This window comes from Homalodisca vitripennis, chromosome 7 (assembly GCF_021130785.1).
Source record: "Homalodisca vitripennis isolate AUS2020 chromosome 7, UT_GWSS_2.1, whole genome shotgun sequence".
Lineage (NCBI taxonomy): Eukaryota > Metazoa > Arthropoda > Insecta > Hemiptera > Cicadellidae > Homalodisca > Homalodisca vitripennis.
Genome location: NC_060213.1, coordinates 82,802,351 through 82,815,427, shown reverse-complemented (window position 1 = coordinate 82,815,427; position 13,077 = coordinate 82,802,351). Strand labels below are relative to the sequence as shown.

Here is a 13,077-nt window from a genome sequence, read left to right as displayed (position 1 = left end):
TAGATGGACAATTCATTCACAACCTAAAACCATTTTAAATAAATACAAGTATGTGTAGTCAGGCAAGTTGTTGTTTTGTTGGATGTCTTTTTTTTGTATTGAATACACTTTGCATAATTTTAACAGCTTCAGCTATCATACTACTACCAGCCTAAAGCCAGTACCGTACTTTTAGTTGTTATTATTGACATAAAAACTGGAAGTTATATTTTGTAAATCTGTTATTTTCTTCCATATGTCGAAATGCAAAAATAAATAAGCTAAATTGTAATGTAAGTCCTGTAGCTTTACTGGTTACGTAACATTTGTGTGGCATTTCCTACCCCATATTGTGAATGTAGTTGGAGGCCTAAAACATGTAGCACACATGCTCCTGTATAATACATTTTATTACAGTAATACATTTTATACAATAATTTTAGTGTATATTTAAGAATTGCGACACTATTAATTGTACCATGCTTATACTGTATATAAAACTAATAAATAGTATTGATTGATTGATTGTACAGTTTTCTTACTGGGCAACTTGAAACAAAACAATAGATTGCACCAAATTGCATTGTACAATGGTTGGATTAAACTGGCGAAACTATATCAATCTAGCAAGTATGGTACTTGCACATTTGCTTAATCCATAGGAACATACAGAAATGTATTCCTACCAAACTATTTTTGTACAAATATTGTGTTTAGTATTAATATCATACATTTTATATAGTCATGAAGTATCTTGCGATATAATTTTATATCAATTTTAATGAATCAGTTTGAGCTAGAAATTGCTAAGTTAAATTGTAATATAATCAAGGTTAAAATTAGTAGTTAACTATGATAATGAAAATAATTATATATTTTAAAGGTTGGCGTATATATTTTTCTCAATATTCATTCTCTGTATTCAATGTTAATGATAATGTTCACTTTGTTTTCATGCCAGCAAGCAAGCAACATGCAGTAACCAGAAAGTAGGTTAGCCTTATAGGCTATAAATATAAGTGATCAAGGGCGTGTTATCTGTGGGTGTTAGTGTCAAAACAAGAACTGATGTCTGATATCCCCAAGGTGTTATAGCGATAACAGATTCGCCATTGAATTTGGTAGTGTTTACAGTAAACTCTTGCTGTTTATGTTCTGGCCAAGGTTAGAATGTTCTAAATTTAGATTTACAATTTCATGGTTCTCAATTTAAGTTAAAAATCTCTTTTGGTTCGTTTTATAAGAATAAATTAATTTATGTATGGAAAATATTAATTTCTGTCTATGATATCTCGAAAACAAACTGGCCTATTGATTTGAAATTTAGATGTGATGTGTGATGTACCCCTACTTTGTCAATATAGGACAGTGTGGTAGTGGTTCATGTAAATGTGGCAGTCAGTGTTGTACCACACTACTGAATTAAATTAATCGTTAGTGAATAAGTATTTTGTAGGTAAATGTGATTTTGTGTAAATTTTTCATTTTCCCTGTGGTAAATTTCATGTAAAAAATGCAAAAATAGTATTTTATTATTTATAATTCATGTATACAGTACATAACCCATATATACCCAGAATATGGAGCAGGTAAACTGTTATTCTTGTGCAAGCAGAGGGTTGATACTGACCCCATTGCCTTATACTTTTTTTTTTAAATCAATAATTGTTGAAACAAAAAGGTTGTTTTCTTTCCTTCTTCCTTAATTATGTTTCAGTTAATTAGATTTATAATTGGATTGGTGATTACATTTAAATAGTGTGGCTGTAAATACTTGGTATAACCGTTTCTTATTGATCTGCAGGTGTTCTTGGACCACCGAAGTGCGGAGGAGGTGCTGATGCTGGTAGGGTCAAAGACCAACGGAGCCACTCCTCTGGTGATGGCCTGCCGCAACGGACACTACCAAGTGGTCGAATATCTTGTAGAACGATGCAATGCAGACATAGAACAGGTCGGATCAGGTATGTGCATCACTTGCCTATTGTCACTAACCTTGTAATTCTATCTCAGGTGTTACCAAATAGGACATACATACATGATAGGGTATGGATTGTTCTTGTTTTAAGTTGAGTTTATGTTGTTTCGTTGCAGTTGTAGGAATGTCCTGTAAGTATGTCCTTTGATATTGATGTCTTTTTGATAGCAGTGTGTTTAGGTCAAAAGTTGATACGTTAGAGCAACTGATTGTTTCCTATAGTGGGTGTGGGTAGAAAAAGAAGAGGATCATTAGATTGATAACAATAAGTTAAAAAGGTGAAGGTCTAGTATTAAAAGTTTTGCAATATTTTTCCAATACGCTGTCTTATGTGTGAAGGATGACATTATTGAAGTTGGGGAAGAATTAATAAGACCCAAAGAAAGCACTGAGGAATTGCAGAAATTTTGACATACTCTATTTAGTAATTTAAGTGATTCCTGATGTCTTTGACCATGAATACAACTCTCCCAACATACAATACGTCTCATCTAAATAAATAAGGAACCACTAGTATGAGAAATGTGGAGCCTCAGTCATATAGTTGAATGTAGATGTATGTTGTTAAATTAATACCAGTCTTTTGGTACTGCCACTTTTGCTGCTTTAGGAAAATTTTCCTTTAATCTTTAGTATCTCTGACCTTCACCGTAGCGTAGGGGAAAGGCTGGGATTCTCTAATCGAGAGGTCATAGGTTCGATTCCCAGAGAGGTCAGTACAAATTTCAAATGGATTTGGTCCGCTTTCCTTCATAAACGTTTAGTGCCCCTATTTAAAAAGCTATTGTCTTAGAAAGAACCCCTTGAGAATATTCTTCACTGTGAGGGAACGTTGTGTGAGGTACACAAATATCTGACTTGTCATTTTAGAGTTTTTATTTATCTCTCTATATACTCCCAACTTTACCCATCCTGAGTATCCTGTCGCTACAGAAGCACCGCAAAGGTCCTTGCAGGGCTAATTGCAATGAAAGATTTCTCAGCTTTTCATCCTAAGAGGACAAACATGATCTGTCAGTGTATCTGACCATCATCTCAAAAATGAGCTATACGCTTGAAAGTTTGCATGCAGCCTTAGCTAAGCCTGTTATGTGACACTTGGTGTGGTGTTGTAGAGTTGAAATAACCTAGTATTATTTGTCACGTCTATTCATGAAGCAGCTCGACAAGTAAATTCAATAGTGATTGTGCAATCTATCACTTGACATGCAACAATGTCACTTTCCTACGTAAAATTTAAAATAATACACATTATTCACAAGATATCACTTGACATGGTAGTGGATTAAAATTGTATGTATATATTTATTTATGTGTATATATTATGTACAGTTTATTTACATATTCAAATACAGTACTGATTAAAAGTAATGAATGCATGACATTTTGAGTTTAAATCCACCTCAGTTAAAGCGTAATATCTTGCTATGATATTTAGATAGTATGGATAATCAAATAACTACGATTGACTATGGACTTGTCCATGATCCAATTAAGCTTTTAAAGACTGCATTCTTAAAACGATTAACATTAGTTTGTTCTTTCAGACAGTCAAGGTAAGGTTTTATATAATTCAATTCAACATTACGCTAAGCTGTATCTCATGTTTTCCAACATGTTTGCAGCGAGCATTAAACTTGTAGCTTGGTGTATATAAAAACTCTAGAGCTCTGTACAGTGAGGCAGCCTTAGTAGTTCAGTGTTACCTTGACTTATCTGTCTATCAATAGTGCTGTGTTGGTATTTGTAGGTAGGCAATGTACTCATTTAATGATTCATAAAGGGCTCCGTTATCTGTTAAAAATGACAATATTTATACATTTTGTTTTAAGTGAATTTTCCATTTTAAATTAAAATTAAGATTCCAGACTCGTTTGATGCCGTTTTTACCACTGATTCTAAAAACACCCTAGATACCGATTTTCATTAAAATCTGCCAGGGGACGAAGATAACCTCTTTTTCCTTTGTGTGATGACGCCATCTCGGAAATTCAAATCATTCAATTCAATCCAAAACCTTATTTATTTCCAAATGAAGAAATTACAATTCCATAATAGATTAATATATACTACAATAATTTTAAATATATGATTAAAACATAAACATTTCTTAAAATATAGGAAAAAGTACCTACATAGGCAAGCCTATGCGTGGGTACAAGTCGTTAAAAAAAGATAGGTCAACCTACATTGCTGATAAGTTTTAATCATATATATATATATCAGATATATTTAGCATACGAAAAACACACACATACGTGCATACATAAATATACAAACCTTGCTCCCTGTACAGTAGTACTGAAAATAAAGTAAAGTAACGGGCCTAGGTTGGTAACAGACAACGACTTTAAGTAAAAGAAAATTCCTATCTGTAATTGGACGCAACGTTCTCTGATGAAATGAGTGGATAATTTGTAAAACTGATGTTACAAATTATTTTTTCACCTGATAAAGCCCCACAAACCAAGTTTCGTGCAAATCCGTTTGTAAATAGTTGAAAACCCTATTTACCGGTCACCATATTGAAACATTGATGGATAGAGACCCTTTCCAACAATTTGTCAAATGTAGGGGCTTGCAATTTGTAAATTTTTAATTGGGGTGCATTCCTCCAGAGAATTTTTGATATGGCATGACATGTCAATTTTAAACCTACCTCATTCCAAGCTTAATATCTTGCTTGCTATGATATTTAGATAGTATGCAGAGTCATATAATTATGATTTTTTTTTTTATGCGGCAAAAGTAGGTATTATTAAGCTACAGAAATCCCCAAATTTTTATTTCAATTGGTCATACCCTCTAGAAATGACAGGGATTGCCACTGACTTTTGGATGACTCTGTATACTTATATTGATGTATAACGCCAAATATGCGTTCAGGCAGATTTTACATATGTTGAGCATTAAATATGTATAATAATCAGAAGCCTAAACTTAAAATATTGCAGTGAAACTGGGCAGTCTGTGTAAGGTAACAAGTCGGTTATGATATTACATCATGATAAGTGTTGGTGTCATAACACAAGACTGTCTGGTGTCTGAGGTAACCCAATTAGTAATGCAGACAATGGCTACTGGATGTGCTGCTACGTGAGAGTGTGAGAGGCCAGACTCCTCACTTCCTTCACCGCCACCTACTTACGGGACTGGCTGTGTTAGTTATGTATGAGGGAAATATTACCTCGGGAGACAATAATGTGACGAGAGTATTACTTTTCTACCGCTGAAAGTATTAAAGTCAGAGTGGTGTTAATGATTTTTACCGTGGTTTAAGAATTGTAGTACTATACGTTTAAGTTTTTTGTTTACATTACTGTTCATAACATCAGTTGTCCTGTAGATAAAAACGAATAAACTTCAGAACAACAAAATTTGTGGGACTCGAATTTTAAATACTATAGACATTCTCTTTGTGAATCGAAAATTCCTTTTAGTTTTTGAAAATGTGGGAAGATAAGGTTATAACTGTTTACCTTTTGTATTTTACCTCCACCACTTGAAGAAATATAAATTATATAAAACACTTGTGATATATATATAGTGCCCAAAAATTACTTAAGTTGGATTTATAATCAAAGATTGACAATGATTTATTCTCAAAACTCTTGTCTCTTCTTACATCGCTACAAACTTCGGAAACAAAAATATAATTTTTGATTATTTGTGGATTAAAACTATCAAGAATTTTTTTTCTGTCATTTCTTGATGGAAAACAAACGAGTACCTGAAACCACAAACCTGTTCTGGCGAGTGAGTTGATCTAGCCAGCTCTGTTAGGTCGAATGACACATGTACTCGAGACTGATGACTCAAGTATCACTGTAATCGTTGTCAATAAATTGCTTTACTCAAGATTGTATTGCTTAAGCAAGATGTAAGGTGTCAACAACATGCTTTTATTGCTATGCCAATTTATGTAGATATTGTGATCTGATTTACTGTATTGTTGAAGAAATGTGGTGGTCTTTTTATTGTTTTAAACTTGTAGGTCCTTTACAATGTTCATATTGAGCTTTAACCCAGATAAAAAAACAACTTTAAAAATAAGGAAAATATTTAAACTCGAATTATATTTTCTCAATACCAAACCCACAAAAACATTGTTTTAATGTGGTGTGATTATTGTTTGTAGGGTTAATTTAAAAAAAATCAGAGTCATATCTCTCTATATGATAACTTTGTTGAAGGCAGGAAAAATATGAACATAATATCAAATATTCACCTTATAAGGACAATAATTTTTTTAATGACTACTTAAAGAATTAATTAATAATAAAAAACACGTTTATAATGAAATATTACATAAGGGATTTGAATGTTTTACATATAAAAATACATGTTATTCCTTTTCAGTCATGTTTCATAGGCAATGTAAAAAATTATATTGTCTCTGTGATTATGTTTGTAAAGTTTTTCCAAGCTGAGCAGTTCAGATCCAAAGTAATAAACATTTCAATATTTATTTTTTGTTTAAATTATAACACAATATATTCTTATTTGCAGCTGATTTTTGGTGGGTCTGATTCCAAGATGGTTCAAATAACTACTCTAAATTATAGTGTTTTTTTTTTTTTTTTTTTTTTTTTTTTTTTTTTTTTTCTGATTTCCCTGTGGAATGATAAAACAAGTTATATTTTCTGACTGCAGGAAAGTCTGTAACAATATGAAATCCAGTCAAAAACTGGTTGCATCACCTAAAGTATTTAATTTAAGTTTAAACTCAAATGAGTTATCTGTAAAATTTCAAATTTTTCTTTCAAATGTGTTAATACAACAGTTTTGGTTTTTTTTTTAATCATAAGGTTAGTGTAGTATTTGATATTTTGGTAGTTAAAGGTCAGAACTCACATGTGCTCTAAATTTTGGCTCTTGACACGTCAGAAGAAGTTGCCAATAAAAATAAGTACAAGGGAACATTTTTTACACAGCGTCTGCAAAATAGCGATCTTAAACTTGAGTGAGTTTATCAACATTATGGAGTTTATCAACACTATGGAGTTTATCAACACTATGGAGTTTATCAATGTTATGCTGAAATCCCATAAAAGTTCTTTGTATATGAGAGTAAAACAAGACTTAAAATTAATATTATAACCAACTAAAAATATTGTAATTGAAGAATTAAATTAAAATATTTTCTTCCTGGTTTAAAATTTACGAATATATTACCAACAGCACCAGTAAAAAAATATGAATTCAAGGAAGTATTGAAAAATATTTTAACAAAATAAGAAACAGTCAAGCTTGTATTATCTAGCCAATTATGTGTTGTTTGTTGCAGTGGTGTTTGATGGGGAAACGATAGAGGGAGCGCCGCCGTTATGGTGCGCCGCAGCCGCAGGACACTTTCCTGTGGTCAAGTTTCTCGTAAAACGAGGTGCCAGTGTAAACTCCACTACTCGTACTAACTCCACACCACTAAGAGCTGCCTGCTTCGATGGACACTTTGAGATAGTTAAATTCCTCATTGAAGAAGGTGCAGGTATGTTTTCAGTGTCAAATATACATTGCCTTTTAAGTTATTTTTATAATTTGCGAGATATTTATGAATGTTTGCTCAATTATGTATTTGTAAAGCGTCTACCTCCAATTAGCTATTGGTAAACACTGTCTGATGTTAAAAGAATTTCAACAAAATGTTGTGAAGTAATGTGTTTTTTGCTATATATATTTTACTCAATGTTTTACTTGGGACAAATTAAAAATTATATAACTTAAAGTTATTCTTTATTGACTGAAATATTTGAACAAAATACATTTTGTTGGTTTTGAAATAATGAACTAAAATATTACGCTAGAGGAGGAAAATATGAAATAAAGCTATCATTTTGTATTATATAAAGCTAAATATAGTTTCTTATTCCTCAAACTAAATATTGTTATAAAATTGGTAATCAGAATTTAACAACACTTTCATCAGTGATAATTTTTGGCTAACCATATAATTATGAAAATTTACATTGTTGGTGTTAGATTGTTCTTAGACTTGCACACTGTTCAGTAAATCAACTGATGTCCACGTGTTTGTTATATCCCCACAGACATTGAGGTGAGCAACAGACACGGCCACACCTGTCTGATGATCGCCTGCTACAAGGGTCATTTTCGCATCGCCCAGTACTTACTTACGCTGGGAGCCAATGTCAACCGCAAGAGCGTCAAGGGCAACACGGCCCTGCACGACTGTGCGGAGAGTGGCTCTCTCGACATACTCAAGCTGCTCATACAGCAAGGCGCCAAGATGGATGTCGACTCTTATGGTATGTCCGTGTTAACTTAGTTTATCTAATAGTTGACAGACGTTCAATCTGTGTATGATTATGTCAGTCAGCTTAATTTCTTAATCTGTACATGGTTATATCAGTTAGCAGTTTCATTTTCTCATTTTGCATACAATTCTAATTTTACAGTAAATATACGGTTATCTTATTTCCTTAGTCTGTACATGTACATGACTATATCAGTTAGCAGACTTATTTTGAATATGATTCGAATTTTCAATACCTATATGGTTATTCATTTCCTTAGTCTGTACATGATTATCTCAGTCAGCAATCAGTCTGATTTTTTTGTCAGTAAACTCACCTTCTAGTTAATACAATCATCTGTAATTACTCATACTTATCAGTTTTCAGTGCATATTCTAATTGACTGGATCATTTTAAGTAGTTTAGTAAAAACGGTCATCTAACTGTTCAGGAACTTTTCACAGACAGGTTACATACTATATTGTTTCCTTGATCATCACTCTTATCTTTTTATTGAATGTTTTATTAGTTTATGTTCTTGGTGAATTCCAGGAAAGAATTTTAATCAGTATAATAGTTAATTTGGACTAACATAATAATAGCAGGATTTTGACAATTTACCATTATTAAGCCCTATATGTTGCAAAAAGTAAAAAAAATCAGGAACCGGAACTTTTCCACCTTTTCAACTGTCAAATATTAAGATAGCATAAATAATATAACATGCCTAACTATATTTATAAACTATGCAATATGGACGGAGCCCTGAGGCAACCCAGCCACCACTCGGTTCAATTCAGAATTTTTCCCACCGAGTTTTACCTGCTGGAACCTGCTAGATAGTTAGGAAGCAAACAGAGATCATTAGAGAACAGAGATGAGAAATCATTACCGCCTACTCCACAATAATTTAGTTTTTCAATTAGCAATTTGTGTGATACAGTTTTAAGGTCTTTACATAAATCTAGCACAAATTGCAGTTCCACCTAATGAATTAGGTTTACAATAACTTTTAGCAAGAAGAAATTCGGTTGGTTAATATATTTAGCTTCTCACCTGTGTGCACCAGTGCTTATTTGTGCAGCATATGCACAACGTGTAACACAATTATCACAAGGTCAATGTGTTACAATATCAGGCCTGTCTACAAGAATTAGCAGACTCCCAAAGGGCTATATTTGTACCTACCACTGGACACAGCAAAATCCGATGTGTCACTTAAATCTGGGCAACCTTATGGATGTCCAGGAGCGTCACATCACTAATCGCAAATGTTGAAATTCTGGGTTGCAAGGGTAATTCGAAAAGTCTAGTCTACTGCAGGAGATGACTCTTGGAGTTGGTGGGGTTCGTTCCCTAATTATCAGAGGTTCTTGCTACAACAAGGGTGTGCTACTTCCTACCTGCTTTGACTGGAGAGGCCAGTTCAGAGCTGGCCTTCCCTTCTTCCTGGGGGACATGAGTTTGAGATTAGTGCCCTAATTCTTCCTCATGGACCTCGATAGGAGGCGGCCCTGATCCCCTAACCTTACCCATCCTGAATATCTTGTCACTGTGGAAGCAGTGCTTAGGTTCTTGTAGGACTAAGTGCAATTTATAAGCTTCTTGTCCTAAGAGAACAAAAAAAAAAAAAAAAAAAAAAAAAACATATTCACGGAGTGAAAATGAAAGAATGATCTACAAGTTATTTAAGAGTCCAAAATCTCAGAATGTTTTCAGTGTGAATCTCATTAGACATGTTTGTGTTTATTTATATAATTGAGTTGATCAACTATTAAATGTGTAGAACAGAATGAGAAGCAGCTAATTCAATAGATGAACATAAATATGTAATGCACACATATGGTGGTTACCTCTGTGTAATTGTTGTATATGTGGTTGCAGGAATGACACCTCTGTTATTTAATGCACACATATGGTGGTTACCTCTGTGTAATTGTAGTATATGTGGTTGCAGGAATAACACCTCTGTTATTTAATGCACACATATGGTGGTTACCTCTGTGTAATTGTTGTATATGTGGTTGCAGGAATAACACCTCTGTTATTTAATGCACACATATGGTGGTTACCTCTGTGTAATTGTTGTATATGTGGTTGCAGGAATAACACCTCTGTTATTTAATGCACACATATGGTGGTTACCTCTGTGTAATTGTTGTATATGTGGTTGCAGGAATGACACCTCTGTTATTTAATGCACACATATGGTGGTTACCTCTGTGTAATTGTAGTATATGTGGTTGCAGGAATAACACCTCTGTTATTTAATGCACACATATGGTGGTTACCTCTGTGTAATTGTTGTATATGTGGTTGCAGGAATGACACCTCTGTTATTTAATGCACACATATGGTGGTTACCTCTTGTAATTGTTGTATATGTGGTTGCAGGAATAACACCTCTGTTATTTAATGCACACATATGGTGGTTACCTCTGTGTAATTGTTGTATATGTGGTTGCAGGAATAACACCTCTGTTATTTAATGCACACATATGGTGGTTACCTCTGTGTAATTGTTGTATATGTGGTTGCAGGAATAACACCTCTGTTATTTAATGCACACATATGGTGGTTACCTCTTGTAATTGTTGTATAATGTGGTTGCAGGAATAACACCTCTGTTATTTAATTTAATGCACACATATGGTGGTTACCTCTTGTAATTGTTGTATATGTGGTTGCAGGAATAACACCTCTGTTATTTAATGCACAATTATTGGTGGTTACCTCTGTCTTGTAATTGTTGTAAATGTGGTTGCAGGAATGACACCTCTGTTAGCCGCAAGTGTGACAGGACACAGTCACATTGTGGAGTACCTGATAGAGCAGGACAGTCTGGTATCGAGGAGTGACCGAATAGAGGCTCTGGAACTGCTCGGGGCGACGTACGTTGACAAGAAACGTGATATGATCGGAGCGCTAGACCTGTGGAAGCGAGCCATGGCGCTGAGGTGAGATATTAGTTCAGGGGAAGAGAGATATGCTAGACTGAGATATGAGGTGGTTAGTATGTATAAGTGTAGTCTGGACTTTGAGGACACAAAATTAAAGTAAGGGAGGCGCAAAGGTCCTATTAGGACTAAGCGCAGGGACAAACTGTCCTTTTCCCTCAAGAAAAAAAAAGATATGAGGTGTGGGTAAAAAATCAAAATATTCTTCTCCTCAATGGCTAGACTGTTTCATATTCACTGTGCAATACAATGCTGGAAGTCATTTTTGATAACAGTCGAAAGACAAAGAGTCAATTCGCACCATATAAAAACAAAATACTAGGTTTTTGTTAGATCAAGTGAAGAATTTCTCTTAAGTACGGATTTCATTGTCGCCCATTCTTGTTTTAGTGACGATTGAAATGAAATGGAATGATTCTATATATTTACTCTGGAAGTGTAGCAAAAAGAAACAAGCCTAATTAGTTATACATCTTTTGCAGGTCATATTTTTATTAACGATATCTACAAATTATCCCCACAAAATCTAGCAACACTGATCATTCATTTTTACTTTTCATTAAAAATAGGTTCTGCTTTTATATAGTTAAAATTTTGTGTAGACTAAAAGGAATTAAATGAGTTCATAACCTTTGCTGTCTTCATAATCACTTCTTAAACAGGCACAAATCCCAGTCCTTTCAGATTGTCTTGATTTGTCACAGAAAAATTAGACTAATAGAATCTTGGTAAAGACATATGTTATCTTGGTCTGATATGTTAATATATGGAGCATTGTAGTTTGTTCTGATGGAGTATCAATAAGTGGTAAAAAAAATCCTTTTCAGCTTGCCTACATATAAACAAAACTGTCAGAAGACAAATTGTTTATTGTATGAAAACTCAGACACTGCTCTGATGACCTTACATTAATCTTGACAATTTTACCATACCTAAAATTCAACACTGCAACATTGTTCTAAAGATTTTTTAAATTAAATCATGAACCACAGAGTTGACAGCTGTATACGAAACTTATATAGGAGTTGGAGGGGTATAACTGGACCTTTCACCCTCCCTCCCTCACAGCCCTGACTCACTGTTCGCTCGCTAGTCTGCTTGTAACAACAGTACAGTTATTTTAAAATCACAACTTGAAGAAATATTACTAAGATAGCCATTATTACATCCATCACTCTCTAGGACATCTGATATCTAGTAACTACCAGTGTTAAAAAGACAAGTGATTTTGTATGTCGGAAATTTATATCCTTTGATAAAATGTGGAAAAATGTCATACCTACTAAAAGACAATTTGGGCTCTTCATTGTTGTTAAAACAGAGTTCAGTTTTAGATCAGACAAAAGGTTGCTGTTTTTATTTTTTGTTTTATAAATAAAAAGGCTTAGGAGTAACAATCTACCAGTTTATGAAATGAGTTAACATGCTATGTATTGCATTCATATGTTTGTGCCTTATTTTTTCATCGTCAAACCTTGATTTGCTAGAAATGTTGTTATATTTTAGTTTAGAGGTATTGGTTTTTACATAAAGTAGCCTCCCTCTTAACCAGCCACCTTTCAACTGTCCACCAGTTTAAGTTTTTAAAACATTAACAACCTTTTAACCAGCTACTTTTTGAAACGTTGTTGTTGAACGAAAATGAAAGATAGCGATGTTCTTGGTTCCTTCCTGGACAGTCTTGAATTCTTTTTAGTTCCTCTACAGTTTTTGTGGTGATTTAACATCAGAGCACATTATTGGATTCGGGCATATTGTTTTCTGGTCAATCCTCCAGTCAAAGCGAGGCTACTGTATCAAGTTATTGCAAATGTTATGAATTCTAATATAAAATACTTAGTACAAAATTGCAATCTATTTTTGGTTGAGGTTGAGTTGCAATTCAATTATTACGTTGGAAGGATGACTG

At 33.7% G+C, this 13,077-nt stretch overlaps 1 protein-coding gene across 4 annotated transcripts in view; it reads left to right on the top strand.

Moving 5' to 3' along the window:
* The window catches only part of LOC124366007 (protein fem-1 homolog CG6966), a 92,967-nt gene that overhangs the window by 69,754 nt on the left and 10,136 nt on the right, over window positions 1–13,077 (top strand). For all 4 annotated transcript variants that reach the window (XM_046822199.1, XM_046822197.1, XM_046822198.1 and 1 more), the window contains exons 2-5: window positions 1,784–1,943; window positions 7,245–7,445; window positions 8,005–8,223; window positions 10,979–11,168. In XM_046822199.1, coding sequence (XP_046678155.1) covers window positions 1,784–1,943; window positions 7,245–7,445; window positions 8,005–8,223; window positions 10,979–11,168 — 770 coding nt within the window. The remainder of the gene's footprint in view (window positions 1–1,783; window positions 1,944–7,244; window positions 7,446–8,004; window positions 8,224–10,978; window positions 11,169–13,077) is intronic.